Genomic DNA, 14123 nt, shown 5'->3' with positions numbered 1-14123 from the left:
GAGCAGTTAAACCTTTGGGAAAAAAAAAGGATCTTTTAACTGGATTTCATTTCCATTAATGCATTCCCTAGCTATAATCGAAAATCATTATATAGTTTAAAACATGTGCCTATCCTGTATTTCTCTTCATTCATGTGCATTAGTTTTCAATTTTATTCAGTATTTTGCTTGCATGAGAGGTGGTCTAGCTTCCTGCTCCCTAGTTTTGCCCTGGGTTTAAAACAAGAAAGTTCTAAACCCTTCTGTGATATTGAAGCCAATCCAGGACAGGCAGAAATGTCAACATAGACAAGATGTATCAAAGGATATAGAATGGGACAGCATGAAGTCTGGCTGGGGTTGCTTGGGACCCTAGTTAAATGATCAAGTTATTTACCTGGTCTTTTGACATGAGCTGCAAGATAAATTCCTAAAGTAATTTTAAACTTACTGTGTGAAATGCAATTATACCTTATGACAGCAGCAAAGGTGCCCTTGAGACCTTTCTTCTCTTTGCCCCTCTGCTTTAAAAAGTCATAACACTACATGTTGGCAAAGAAATAAAGTCATAACATTTCTGAGCTGTACTACAGTAGAGTATTCTGCAGTAAGAGATCATTTTGACTTGACCTATTTTCAACTGAAAAGCTTGGGTGTGTCATTCTCTTTGGACTATTAATTACTTAAAGACAGCTTAGCTACCAGCGAAGAAAAAACAAAGCAGATCACAAGTATTGGAATCTATGTGAATTTTAATGAAAAATTATAAAACAAGATAATAAATCTTATGGTAAGTCCATAGACCTCTCAAAGTTTTGAACTAAGCCAACAACAACTATTTTCAGGACTTAATAGATGTGTCCCAATTTATGTATAAAATGAGGTTTGGCACAATTGTCCCTGTATTGCATACTGTCTTTATGGATCTGTAGTTTTGTGTTTTCACACAGCTAAAATATCTTAGCTTTCCAAATGTGTAAATGAACAACTTATAAAAGACTTTTAACTTCTGCACATATTCCTCCATCTTTAAAAATGAACCATTATCTTTTGTTGGAAATACTGAAAACTGCAAAATACCTCATGAAAAATGACTGAAAATACAGCTGTGATAACAGCCAGTGGAGAAATGTTTCTTTTGGTTTTTTATTATCACTATCATGTGTATCTCTCTTTCCCAAAACTCATATGCATTTCTCCCTGATCAGTGAAAAATGTAAGATCAAGAAGGATGGGAAAGGGTTGCTAGAAGACTGTGTATACAGAAAACAAATAGATTATTATTATGGGCAGAAAGACTCTTTGTTATTCATCTGGCAGCTGAGAAGTTCCACAAAGGAAGAGGGGGCTGGCCTGAGCAGCAAGCCACTCACCAGGTAAGAGGAGGTGGAATTGCTTCCTGGGGACTGTCAGAGCCACAGCTGAGAGAAAGCCTGGGAGGTGTCTGATGTGTGATGCTGAGCCCAGGTCCCATTGAGGAACACTCTCTAAGCACATCATTATCATTATTTTTCAAATCTCTTCAGGAAAAAAAAAACTCTTTGTACTTTGTACTAGTTTTATCATTCTTTCTCCTTAATTTTTCTCTTTCCCATCATGCTCCATTACATGATAAATTTGGAAAGGTCATAGTAGCAGTGACTTTCAAGTAAGTGTGTATATTCTTTTGAGCATCACTTCTCAAGATCCTTGGGGAATAGGGAATAGGGTCACCTATTTTTTAAAACTGCTATGATTTTAATATAAGAAGACAGACACTAGAAATCGAATCACTAATCAAGGACTTATATTCACATTTAATACATCCTTTTCCTCACACTCTCTCTCTTTATTTTGCTCAGAGGCACTTTCTGACACCAGAAATAGCACATTACTGATCACATGGTTTGGGTGGAATTTTCTCCAATTGTAATATGCAATAGAGTATTAGATGTGCTAGCCTGAGTTTCAGTAGCCCAGGGAGACTTAGGTGCACTACCTGAGCAACAAAAAGTGTGGAAGAAATTAGTGTAAAGCTCATGAGCTGCAGGGGAGCAGGGCTATTTTGCTTCAGCAAAGATTGTGACTTGTAATCTGATCAGTAGCTTTCAAACAATTGGTTCTGGTTGTGATGGGAATAAAAGACACTGAGAGAGGCTGGAGAAGATGAACCAGAATCTACACAACAACTATAGCTATATAATTATAAAGGATCGATGCACTAAAAGGGTAAGCACACTGACCTTGCCCAGCTACTTGGCTGTGTGCTGCCTTTTTGGGACCTGACCTTTGGGGAAGCTGCCCCTGGCACACACCAGTCATGTATGGCACAAAGTCATATTGCCAAGAGCCTTCCATAAAGACAGAACAGGGAAAATGGAATCTCCTCTACTGTCTCCTCAGCATCACTTGGTCTCAGGCAGTTTAGTGCTTTAGCTTTGTCAGCGAATCTTGATGTCTGCCTGGTGTGTTATGAGTCCAGTAACAGTCCAGCTTAAACAGTCCATCTCTCTCCTCCTGGAGGACAGCACAGGAGGAAGGACAGCAGCACACCTCATTCCATCCCATCAGAGGGACTTCCTGCAGCTGGAAAGAAATTCACTATTTTCCTCAGTGATTTACCACCTCAGGTAAGTGCAGTGGGCAGTGCCAAAGACAAATCTCTTTCTCTAGATTTCCAGAACCATGAAAGTGACTCAGAGACTGCTTGAGAGTTAATTTAAGGATGTGCTCTGTAGGATGAGTTTTAAAGCTGACTCAGAGGCTGATGGTTCCACAATACTCTGCACAGATTTATGACAGCTGGAAGCTAATACCACAGCTGCAGTCAACCAGCACCGTTTTCCAATCTTCAGGGCATTTCCCAGATCAAAGACTCATATATAGAGAGCTAAAAATTATCCTGCATGTTCTGTGTATTTATAAAGTGCAGGAGTAAATACCCTGCTGTGGTACCTCACATCTGCAGAGAACTGTGATAACTTCTGTGTTGGGAGGCACCAGCCTTCCGTGACAATGCCCAGCTAGGCATGAAGACCAGGAAAACTGAGTGCCAGGAAGATTAACAACTTCTTTTCTGTGAGGTGTTAAATTTACAAGAAAGTGTGAGAACAGCTACAGAGGTGCCAAGAACACCAGTGAGGCATTGAATGGGGGTGTTACTATTGTTTCTGCTCTGAAAGGAGGAGGAACAAAGGGATGGGTTTCACCTTTTTGAGTGAAGCACATTTCTCAGAGTCAGTTAAGCCAAATTATTTTCACTGTCAATACACAGTGGCACAGCAGAGGAGAGCTGCAGGTTAATGCTGCACATTAGCTATCATTTTGGTTTGATCAACAAAAAGTATTTATCTCAAATCTGACCAAACTCCTCCCCTTCAGGGTGGCTCATCACATCTCCACGTGTAAAGACAATGCCAAAATGTATCTGCTATCAATATTATATTACCTGGTTCATTTATCACAGCACAATCAGATTATCTCTCAGTCAAGGACCTCAGTCAAAGTGTTCAGAGAATAAAGAAGTAAGACAGATGCTGCTGTTGAGAAGTGTTCATAAGAATCATAAAAGGTAAGGGAGAAAAGTTACTGTTTTTCTTCAGGATTAATACTTTTCAAATGGGATGTTGTGTTTGCTTCAATGTCAGCTCAAAATATACTTTGGCAATGAAACCCTGGTCTTGGGGAAGGCAATAGAACCTTTTCCTTCTGATTTCAGGAAGGTTTCACAGCTTGCTTGAGACTTTTCCCTCAAATTCCAAGAGCAGATTATTTTGTTGCTTAAGAAATTTAGGTTAGATGAAGCAGGTCAAGAATGATCTCAGGCTGTGGCAAATCTTGAATATATTTGGCTGTTACATTGAACTCTTCCCTTGTCTCAGCTCCATAATAATATAATGCTGCTGTTGATAAATACTGAGAGTGGGCTCCAGAATACACTGAGCAAGAAAGGATAAAGGGCGTTTCTTTGCTTAGTAATAATGTAATGGACACAATGAAGAAAGAAAACTGAGAACAACCTCTAACACATAATCTAATAAAATAATGTTTTCATAAACTATGCATATTTTTCAGATTGCCTACTGCAAAACACTTTTAAAACTTCCAGACCTGCCATTATCAAACTTCAGAGTAAGAATTGTCAACACAGAAACATTAGGAGGCCCACTTGTGAGTACTGAAAATGGCATTTTCAGGAATGAGGGACCTGAACTGATATAAGTATTTTTAGAATACACTTTGGTGCTCATGAGACAAAATTAATTATCTATTTTGGCATGTAGCTGAACTGTGAATTTAACAGTAAGAATGTAGATATCCACAAAAACAACAACTGCAATGATATTTGGTTTCAAGGGGGTCTATCATGAAAGTGGTATTTATAAATGGTTGTATTTTGTTTTCAAGGTCATGAAATTCCTTTGTCTCCTTGTCCATTTCCCTCCCAAACTCCTCAACCTCACCAGATGTTTGAGTATTTTTCTTGTAAACACCTTTGGCAACAACTCTGAAGGATACAAGTCAATACCCAGTATGCCCCCAGAAGAACACAAGCAATTTCAGTAAGCAAACATTTTTCCATTCTTATCTAGCAGTATTCTTTTCTTTGTAACCACTTCCATCCCAAGACTCCAATAGCTCCAAGACTCCAAGTTTTCCTTAAAGATACATCTGTAAGACTGGTAGTCACAATGGTCAAGAATGTCTGATGGGCCCTGAAGAAAATAAAATTCAAAAACAATGTATGTCTTACCTGCTTGTTCATAAGTATGTAGATAATGGGATTGCAAACAGTGCTGCTTTTTGCTAGGATGGAAGGTATGATGCTTGTGACTGGAGTCACAACACCTGGCTTGCCAAAAGTTGCAAGTAGTGCTATAATCCCATATGGGATCCAGCACAGCAGGTAACAGATAACTGTGGTGATCACCATGAACAGGACGTGGTACTCCCTTTTGCGGGCAGCATTCTTGTGGATTTTTCCAACCTAGGGAAAGGTTTAAAAAGAAATAAAATTTAACAAGTGGAACTGTTGGGTTGACTGCATGAACAACCTGGGATCAGCAGTAACAGTCAACATTGTAGTTCCAGAAGCAAAGCAAATGCAAACCCAAAAGTGACTGAATGCAATGAAAAGACTTTCACTATCTCCATTAGGCACTAGGGGAAGCTCTGCAGAGACCACACTACATGCCAGCATAAACCAGAGCCCCAGTGGAGGCTGGAGCAAAGGTAAAAAGGTGACAAAGCATCTAGTCCTTAACAGCTGTTGGGTCATGTGGAGTTGCTTTTAAGGTATAGAATCTTGTGTAAATATACATGTTTTTATTCAAATTATGCTGGTACACAGAACTTGCTTGAGATGAAGAAGCTTTATACATAGCATGTCTGAACAACCAGGAGTATTTTCTGTTAAGGGAGTGGAAATAGCAGACCAACACTGGGACTGTGCTTAGTATCTCTGTCCTTGGATCTTTTCAACACTAGATAAAGTCTCAGCTGGCCTGGCATAGTGTTGGCCATGGTCATACTTGGAGTGGGACACCAGAGAAGCCTTGCAGAATCACTTGGTGAAGTTTTAAGTGGTAGGATTCACTCCTCCTAGACTATTTCTTCCAGGTACTTAACCATTTTGGTAAAAAGGCTTCACTTCTGATAATGATAAGAAATAGGTTTTTGTACTCTTAAAGAAATGTGCTGAACACTGATTCATTGTGGTTCATTGGCTTTTGGGGAAATGGAGTAGAATTGGCTATACAGGAAAAGCAGATGTAAATGAGCAGTTTCAAAGTCATGGTACAAGAGTCTGTCTTGTTACCATGAATTTGCCAGTAGTTACAGTGTGTGGGCAAATCTGCTGTGGAAGTATTTATAATCTGTGCTTCAAAATTTATTCACCTTTAACCTGTACTGGATTGAAGCATCATGCCCTTAGGGAGTCTAGAGCTCTAAAATAAAGCTTTAACATTAAAATAACAGCCAACTTTTATTTTTAAGCCTTGGTGTGAATACATTTTTCTGTAGACAGCTACAGAATGCTCTTCCTGTGTTTGGGCTGCTAAGTGCATTGGTGGTAACAGTGAGGAACAAGCTCATTTCCTAAAAATTAAAAACAAAGACTGAAAGGAGGTTAATTTTGGAGACTGTCTCCACTGACTGGATGGAGACACTGGTCTCCTGAGGTTATACTTGATTCCTCAGCTTTACCCCAGCATGTGTTTAGCAAACCCAGATGTGCCAGCAGGACTTCAGGAACTATTCAAATGTTTAAACCATATTGATTGAGCCTTGTACCCAGCCAAATCTAATTTATGTCCACTTCAAGGTCTTTTTGCCTCTTGAATGCACCTAGGGGAATTAAGCCCATGTAAAACTACAAACATAAATAAGCAAAAAATCAGCCCTGTGTAATGGAACAAATCCAAACTTTACTTAATCAAATAATAATAATAATAAAAAAGTTTTAAATCAGTAGGTTTAAACTGATGCAGGTAAATGAATAGAACACAGTTAAAGGTGCAAGTCACCAACCACCCCAGCCAAATGTCATTTGCTGTTGCCTGACACATACCTTGCACATGCCAAGGAAATAGAGCTTTTTCTACTTCTTTGTAGTGTGGGTCTTCCTGCACAATGTCTGTGTTTATGCATTGGATTGTGAGTTAAACACACAGACACATATATAGTGACTGCATAAGGTACATGTGAAGGCAAAGTAATATGGTTACAGTTTCTTTTAGTTCATTATAAATCTAGGCTTCAGTTTCTTTTAGTTCATTATAAATCTAGGCTTCTAAAGTGCTTGGTTCTATCTGGAGTTTTAGTGGAAACGTTCCTGCCAATGAAATACACAATAACTTTGTCTGCTCAAAACTAGTAAATATTTTTCCTGACTGTTTTTAATGATTTTCTGCAAAAAGGCAATAACAAAATAAAGTCTATCCTTTCTGAGAAGACTTGGGACTATTTTTTTACTAAGGTTGCAACCTGTTTATTTTATAATTACTTTAGCTTGAAAAAAGGATTAATAATAGATAATTGTCAAATCCAAATATTGCTTATTTGTACTAAATTTTTCATGATTAATGAGAAATTTGTCTGACTGATGAATCCAGGATCCAATGTGAGCTGCAGCTGTGCTACAAATTAAATATTAACCAAGGAATGCAAAGCTTTGTTAGCCATGGCATCCACAGCTGAAGATCTTCAGCAAATACAGAAGGATCAGGCAACACATTTTTGTTCTGTGTTCAGATACCAGTCTTGAAGAATTTGCAATAATCTGCACAGACACAACAGAGACCATAAATGAAGAAAGGAAATATGTCTAACAGTAGAGTGGCTGTGGATGTGATTTTGGCATGTATCCTTCCACTTTCACATCTTTAGGTCATTTCCATAGGAAGGGAAGTTTTGAAATCATGTACCACATTTGTCCTTACACTCTTGGTTTCATTGCCTTTTGCAGTTTTGCAGCCTACCTTTAAAAATTGTCTGTTTATAGGTACTGGAAGGCCTCCAGCAAAATATAAGTCAGGTTCATGTAACCTACAGAAGGATTACACTTCTGCAGGTGAAAAAGCAGTAGACATTTTAACATTAAAATAATTCTATTTGTTATTTTAAAACTACTGGAGAATTTAATGCAATTGCTACACTGTATTTTCAGTAGTCAGATGGAAATGCTTCCCTGGATATCCAGCTGGCAGAAGAGCATCAGATAGTGATGAGAAAAATTAGATTCAAATAATATTGTAGAATAGCTGAGCTTGTAAATCTCTGTCTAAATGTGAACATACAGGCTATATATAATATAAATTTAAAGCACTTAGAAGATCTAAACCACATTTTAAAATGGCACAAGAAATACTGGCCCATTGAGATGAGATTGTATTCATGTAGGATGACTAAAAAAAACTTTGCTATAAACTCAACTGTTTTCTCTGGAACAATGATCATCTCCTGCCAAATTTAGCAATATAGAGGTTGAGAAGCCACTATATTTAATGAAAAGAAGGCTAGAGAATTGGTTGTTGAGGGGTTTTTAATGAGGAAACTGTGTTTCTCCCCTACTTTCATCTTGGGAAGTAGCAGAAATGTTTTGGTTTTTCGGAGCTCAGCTGGAGACAGTGACAGGCAAGCTTGTCTAATCTCCAGCACTGAGCATAACAGTGGCACAATTAGCTCTGGTCTGGATTTGCACTGCAGCCATGTGCATCTCACATATACCCAACACTTATTTCCAGTCAATCTGACACAAAAATGCCATTGCTTGGATCAGTAGGGCAGCATGCTGAGCATGTACCTTAGATGTGACAGGCCAGAGTGTGGGAGAAGCCAGGGTGGTGCTCAGTGAGGAGGCTGGCATGGTACAAGTGTCCTCAGAAGGAGCCCAAGTGACACATTGAACAGTTTGCCTCAAAATCTGCAGCCACAGCTGACAAGACAGCAGATACATCACTCACCAAGTGATGGGTGCATTGCTATTCCATTGTTTGGAAAAGATGAAACTGGGGAGCTCTTAGCAGAGCATAGAAAATTTCAACAGCACTGGTGAGAATCTGGAGAGGTTGTAAACCAAAGACAAGGGGGGACCTTACAATATGGGTATGGAGGGATTAGTAAAAAGACATACAGATAGCTTTTGCTGTAACTGTGGAGATTGTTAGGTTGGAGATTCAAGAAAAGGATTCAAAATATCTGCTGTGACAGGTACTCTGCAAGGAGAGAAAAAAGCCTTTAAACTGGATGCAGGCCAATGTGTGGGCACAAGGACCCAGAGAAAAGGTATGACCTAGAGGAAGCTTGACTTCCTCTAAGGAGAACAAGTCTGTCCTTTCCCTAAAGAGGAAAGAGAGTGGGTCTGTCCTTGCAGCAGACAGGTAAATCTTCCAAACACATGAACACTGTTGTACAATGGTAGGGGAGATAATGATAGGACAGTTGGTCATAGAAAATGATTTTAAGGTAACAGGGTTCTGGTTACCCAATTTAGGCCTTGTGGTTGTCAATCCAGACCTCATCCCTGTCCAAGTCACCTGGTTCAGTCAGCCTGTTCCTGGAGGGAGCAGCCAGATGGCAACCACAGCTGAGTGCATGGGATTCTGTCAGGCCGAGCACTGGAGCTTTCCAGCCCAGACAAAAGAAGACAGCAGTTACCTGCCTCTGGGCAGGGATTTACTGCTTTAAATATGTTTTTTTAGCCATCAAACAGCTTCATTTGGAGAAGAACCCTGAGCAGCACCTTGCCCAAGGGGACAGCCTGCCCCTTCCTGTGCTCCGGAGCCAAAAGTTTGACCTACTGCAGCCCCTGGCTCAGATCTCTCTGGATTTATCTGGGCATGACTTATAGGACCAAGGGAATACTGGAGGCACTTCATCTACTGATAAGAAGGCAGAAGTGCCAGGAAACACCTGAAGGGTGTTTGTGCACAGGAATTGTAAGGCAACTGTAAGGCCCACAGTATCAGAGGCACATGTGCACTCAGTCTATCATATTCCATCACCATGGACAAACTGGGTTTTGTTATATATGTAAGGAAAGGGAGCTGGGCCTAAGTTAGCTATTAAGAAGGAGAAGCTTCAATAATGAAGATCTAACCTGACAGCTTTGAATTTCCTTGTGTTTTATTTTTCACATTTACCCTACTCTCTCCTCCTTACTTAATTACCCCATGTGCTTTTTCTCATAAAGTACTTCCTTCATATTTTACCTGTCCCCATTTTAAGCTGTGAACATCTTGAAAAGTTATGAAGAATACATGGTATCCCATCCATCTAACCACTAGATGGAAAGACTATGCACCATCCAGAGCCACTTCAAGCAAGGGACATGTACATCATAGAACCTTAGAAATCAGGGGTCCTGTTTGTGAGTTTTGTTACAAAAGCTTCTCCAGCTATTTATTAAGATGGAAAATAGTATCATTATACCCTGTGCACCTAAATAGGGGATGCTGTAAACATCCTTTATGTAGCTTGCTCTAAACAAGCAATATAGAAACAGGGCACAAAGTGCTTTTTTTGTCACAGTTAATGCTTTATTCCTGGATCTGTATTTGTGTCTAACACTCACACAACCATGTTTACTTCACTACTTCAGAACTGCACAGTGAAGACATGGCTATTTATGAGCAGCAGTGTTTGTTGCCACCAGCATTTTTGAGTATCAGCTATAACTGCTTGTTTTGACATGATCAAGCGTTTGACAGTACTACCAAAACCAGACACAAGTAAAATATTCATAATTATCTGAGGGAAGTCTGCCAGTCTTTGAACATTTAGTCTACTACCTCTTCTTGAAATGAACAGAAGGCATCTAGACTTTCTATGCAAAAGCTGCAGTAGATGAAAAAGCTGGAAAAAGATCATTCTTCCATCATGAGCCAGCCAAGTAAGACAGTCCTCTCTGTCACATTTCTAAAAGAAAGAAAATCAGATATGGCCCCCATTTATTGGTATGAATAAACCTCTACTAAACCTTGCAAACTAAGCAGTTACTGAAATGTCAGTTGTGATGAGCTTTCTCTTCTCCCTTCTCTGTGGATTCTGTCCTCAGGCAAAACAAGGAAAAAAGGAGAAAAAACAAACAACCACACCTCCAAAGCATGTAAAGCTCTAAATAGCTGTAGGAAATATACTCTACAAGTAATCTATTTCTCAGTGTGCGCTACCCCAGAACCAGTACTGTACAGATTAATAATAAGGGGGATTAAATACTTTGTTGTTTAAAATAGGCAATCCTGGGAAAAGAGGATTCACTGGCTTAAAAATAAATGCTTCCTTTGTTAGCAGTTGGGTGGCTAAGTTCAAAATGAGTGAACACTGAAGAGATGTATTGTCCTGTGGAAATGGAGAGTGAACAGAAACATCTGTTTTGGGTCATCTTAGAATTCAATGGGCCTTGACTCTACAAAGCATTTACACTTACATACTCAGTGAGCAAACTGAAATTCAAGCATGCACGTGAGCATTTTGCTCAGCTGGGGCCACATAATGAGTTAATAGCAACAAATACAGAAGGCAGAAGCCATAAAACCACACAAGGGGCCATATAGCTAATTATTTTATGTCACTGTGAAATGTAGGATTTTAAGTCCACAGGAAGGATATTTTATCTGAAGACTGGTTTTATTGTAAATTTTTGTTATTGAAATGGGAATTAGCTGCCCTAATGCCTCAAGGTGAAGAGATGCTTTAAATACAAAATTCATGGCTTTGTACATTGCCCTTAAAGCATAACTGCTATTGATGCTAAAATCTGCCAAGTTCTATTGTGGACTTAAGGAGCACTATAATCCTCTTAGATGCAGGGTTTTTTAAATTTTTTTTTTCCCACTGCTAAAGGGCTTTTAGCAGCAATTTGACTAACACAGTGAACATATTCCCATAAATTAAACAAGGAGCTCATGGTGTCACTCTTGTAATTGATAATTCATGTTTTATCCTGACCTTCTTTAATTGCTGTGTATTTTCTAGAACCAGTGTGCATGAGAAGATTTAAGGTGTATATTCCTGCTATAATTTGGGTTGCATTCACAGTTGTTTGGTTTTAGATAGAGAAGTCCATTAGATGCTCTTACAAGGACCATCAAAGTCCAACTCCTGTCCTTGCACAGGGCAGCTCCAATAATTGCACCATGTGACTGACAGCATTGTCCAAACACTAAGTTTTAGAAATTCAACAAATCCAAGTGCCAGGTGCTGCACGTGGGCTGAGGAAATCCCAAAAATTACTGCAGACTTGGAAAAGTCATTGAGGCCATTCCTGCAGGAAAGGAAGTCAGAGTTCCCAGTGATGAAATGCTGAAGGTGAACCAGCAATGTGCACTCTCTGCCCAGATGGCCCAAATGCATCTGGGCTGCATCAAGGACAACTGGACAGCAGGATGAGGGAGGTGATTTTCCTCTACTCTGCCCTCTGGAGAACCCACCTGGAGTGCTGCATTCAGCCTTGGGAGTCTTTAACACAAGGAAGATGTGAACCTGTATTATAATATTACTACATGTGTTGCTGCTCTGAACACAACTCACTACTACAAGGGTGGAAGGTGTTGAGATTGCTTTAAGAAAATCAAGGCACTAATTCAGTTTAACATTCCTCTTCCTTAAAAACTTGCCAACAAATTATATTTTCAACCAATAATTTAATAAACAGCTTCTGGTTTGGGTTAGGATTTTTGTTGTTGTTTTAAAAACTTCTGTGATGGCTTTGAATGACTGAACAGACCAGCTGACAATAAAGGAAAGGAAAAATAAAAAAAAATTAAAGCTGACTTTGATGTACTTTGCATTGAAGAATTTCTGAAGCAGGAAGGCAAAATGTCAGACCTTAATTCCTTCTTGGTTTCTGTATTTTTTCTTCCAGACATTCCATCAAAATGTAGAATGTGTATATGCAATATCACTAATAAAGTTGAACTCTTCAACAACAGATGAGCTGACAGGTGTAAAATTTCTTTCCAGGTTTCTTTCTAAAATACTTTATGCTAAACAACAATAGCTACCATCTACATAGAAAATGGACTGCATACTTTCCTGTTCCTAAAGGAAAAGTGTTTTCAATCAATGACAAAAAATAACATTTTGAAATATGTATATACATATATTTATATTTATGCAAGAACTTATACATACCACACATTATATGTCATACAAATATATATACACACATTTTATACACACACACTTATGTATTTCCATAATTATGTAAAAATTTTTACACCAGAGCCATCAAAGTTTGGAGAAGAAAGTCAGGAAAATGCAAGTTATGATGCAAGTATTACTCACCACCCTCCTTACCTCATGAATACATGAACCACAATCTTTTCTACTCTAAATATCAATACTTTCTCTGAATCTGGGGCGTGAATTAAAAAAAATAAAGTGTCAGGGTAATGTTTTCTGTGAAAATGGAGCTTGGCTATTCCCCTAGGTCCATTTTTGCAGGTATGTAAGCTCCCACTCACATTTAATGCTACTCTTCACCAGGCTAGCACATGTGGGTGAGAACTCAAGCTTTGCTTTCCTCTGGATTGTTAGCTGCACTCCTCACAGTGAAATCAGATGATAAAATCTCTCAGACATCAGCAGTCTTTCAGTACCTAATCACAATTACCCTTTCTCCTGGGGAGAGGGCTGATTTTTCACACTTTACTGAGGGATCCCCTCCCACTTTCCTGAAAATTTCTCTGACATAAAGCAAGGGATCATTAAGAACATATGGGTATGCCTTTGACATGTAGATATTTATATTTAAATAAGTCTAATGGATGCATTTGGATCTGCTTGTCAAATCCTATGGACCCAACAAAAAATATAAATACAAAGTGTTTTCAAAGCTCTCATCTAATTGGCATCTTTAAAAATACAGGAATTATGCCAAAAATAGCCTGAAAATGTTCTCCTCCAGATGCTTTCCCTCAAATTCTTATGCACTTGCCATTGCACAGGTGCATTCAGAAAAAAACAACACAAAACCATTTCAACCCTGGGAAGTCTGTAAGTCTCTAATTCTCCTCTCAGCAGGACCCTTGATACCCTCCTGATTTTAAATCCCACTCTACAACATATTACCATTTTTTTCAACACAGAATGACAAACAGGACATAGAAACAGCTAAGTTAGGCAAATTGAATTTAATCAATAAGACTGAAGCTCAGGTGTACACACCTTCTTCCCTTGGGAGAGGTGAACTCAGGAGTGTGTTGCACCTGAAGAAGTTAGGGTAAGCAAAGGAAGTTGTACCTAGCCTGGCATTAAATAAATAAATAAACATTTATTTCTCTTCTCACACAGAAAAGGAAGGTCCTTTTTTGTAGCTTGGGGATTACAGACAGTCCTTTACAAATTATATAAAATCAGTGGCTACTGGAAATAACCAGAGCATGAGGTACTTTGGGTGATTTCTATATCTACCTAGAATAAGTAGAGTTAATAGAAGCCAAGCCAAAACCACCAAAAATACTTTTTTTTCCTAGAAGTTTCATTCCTGCCCCCACAAAACAAATTTTTAAGAAAGTTCTATTGGAGTTGTTGTATTCATAGCATTAGACCAAAATTTCACATTACAAGGTGAAGACAACATAAATGAATGTAAGAAAATGATCAGGGAATAGGTAAGGAAAGAATAAATAATTATATATGGAGTAAGTACATCCATTTTC

The 14123-nt window shown here is 38.7% G+C and overlaps 1 protein-coding gene across 1 annotated transcript in view; it reads right to left on the bottom strand.

The window, feature by feature from the left end:
- Positions 1 to 14123, bottom strand: part of LOC306799553 (pinopsin-like) — a 74407-nt gene that overhangs the window by 16705 nt on the left and 43579 nt on the right. The window contains exon 4 of the mRNA XM_079300739.1: positions 4712 to 4945. Within this exon, the coding sequence (XP_079156865.1) occupies positions 4712 to 4945 (234 nt within the window). The remainder of the gene's footprint in view (positions 1 to 4711; positions 4946 to 14123) is intronic.

Source organism: Erithacus rubecula (genome assembly GCF_903797595.1).
Source record: "Erithacus rubecula genome assembly, chromosome: 1".
NCBI classification, from domain to species: domain Eukaryota; kingdom Metazoa; phylum Chordata; class Aves; order Passeriformes; family Muscicapidae; genus Erithacus; species Erithacus rubecula.
The sequence above is the reverse complement of the archived record's forward strand: the minus strand, read 5'-3'. Positions and strand labels throughout refer to the sequence as shown.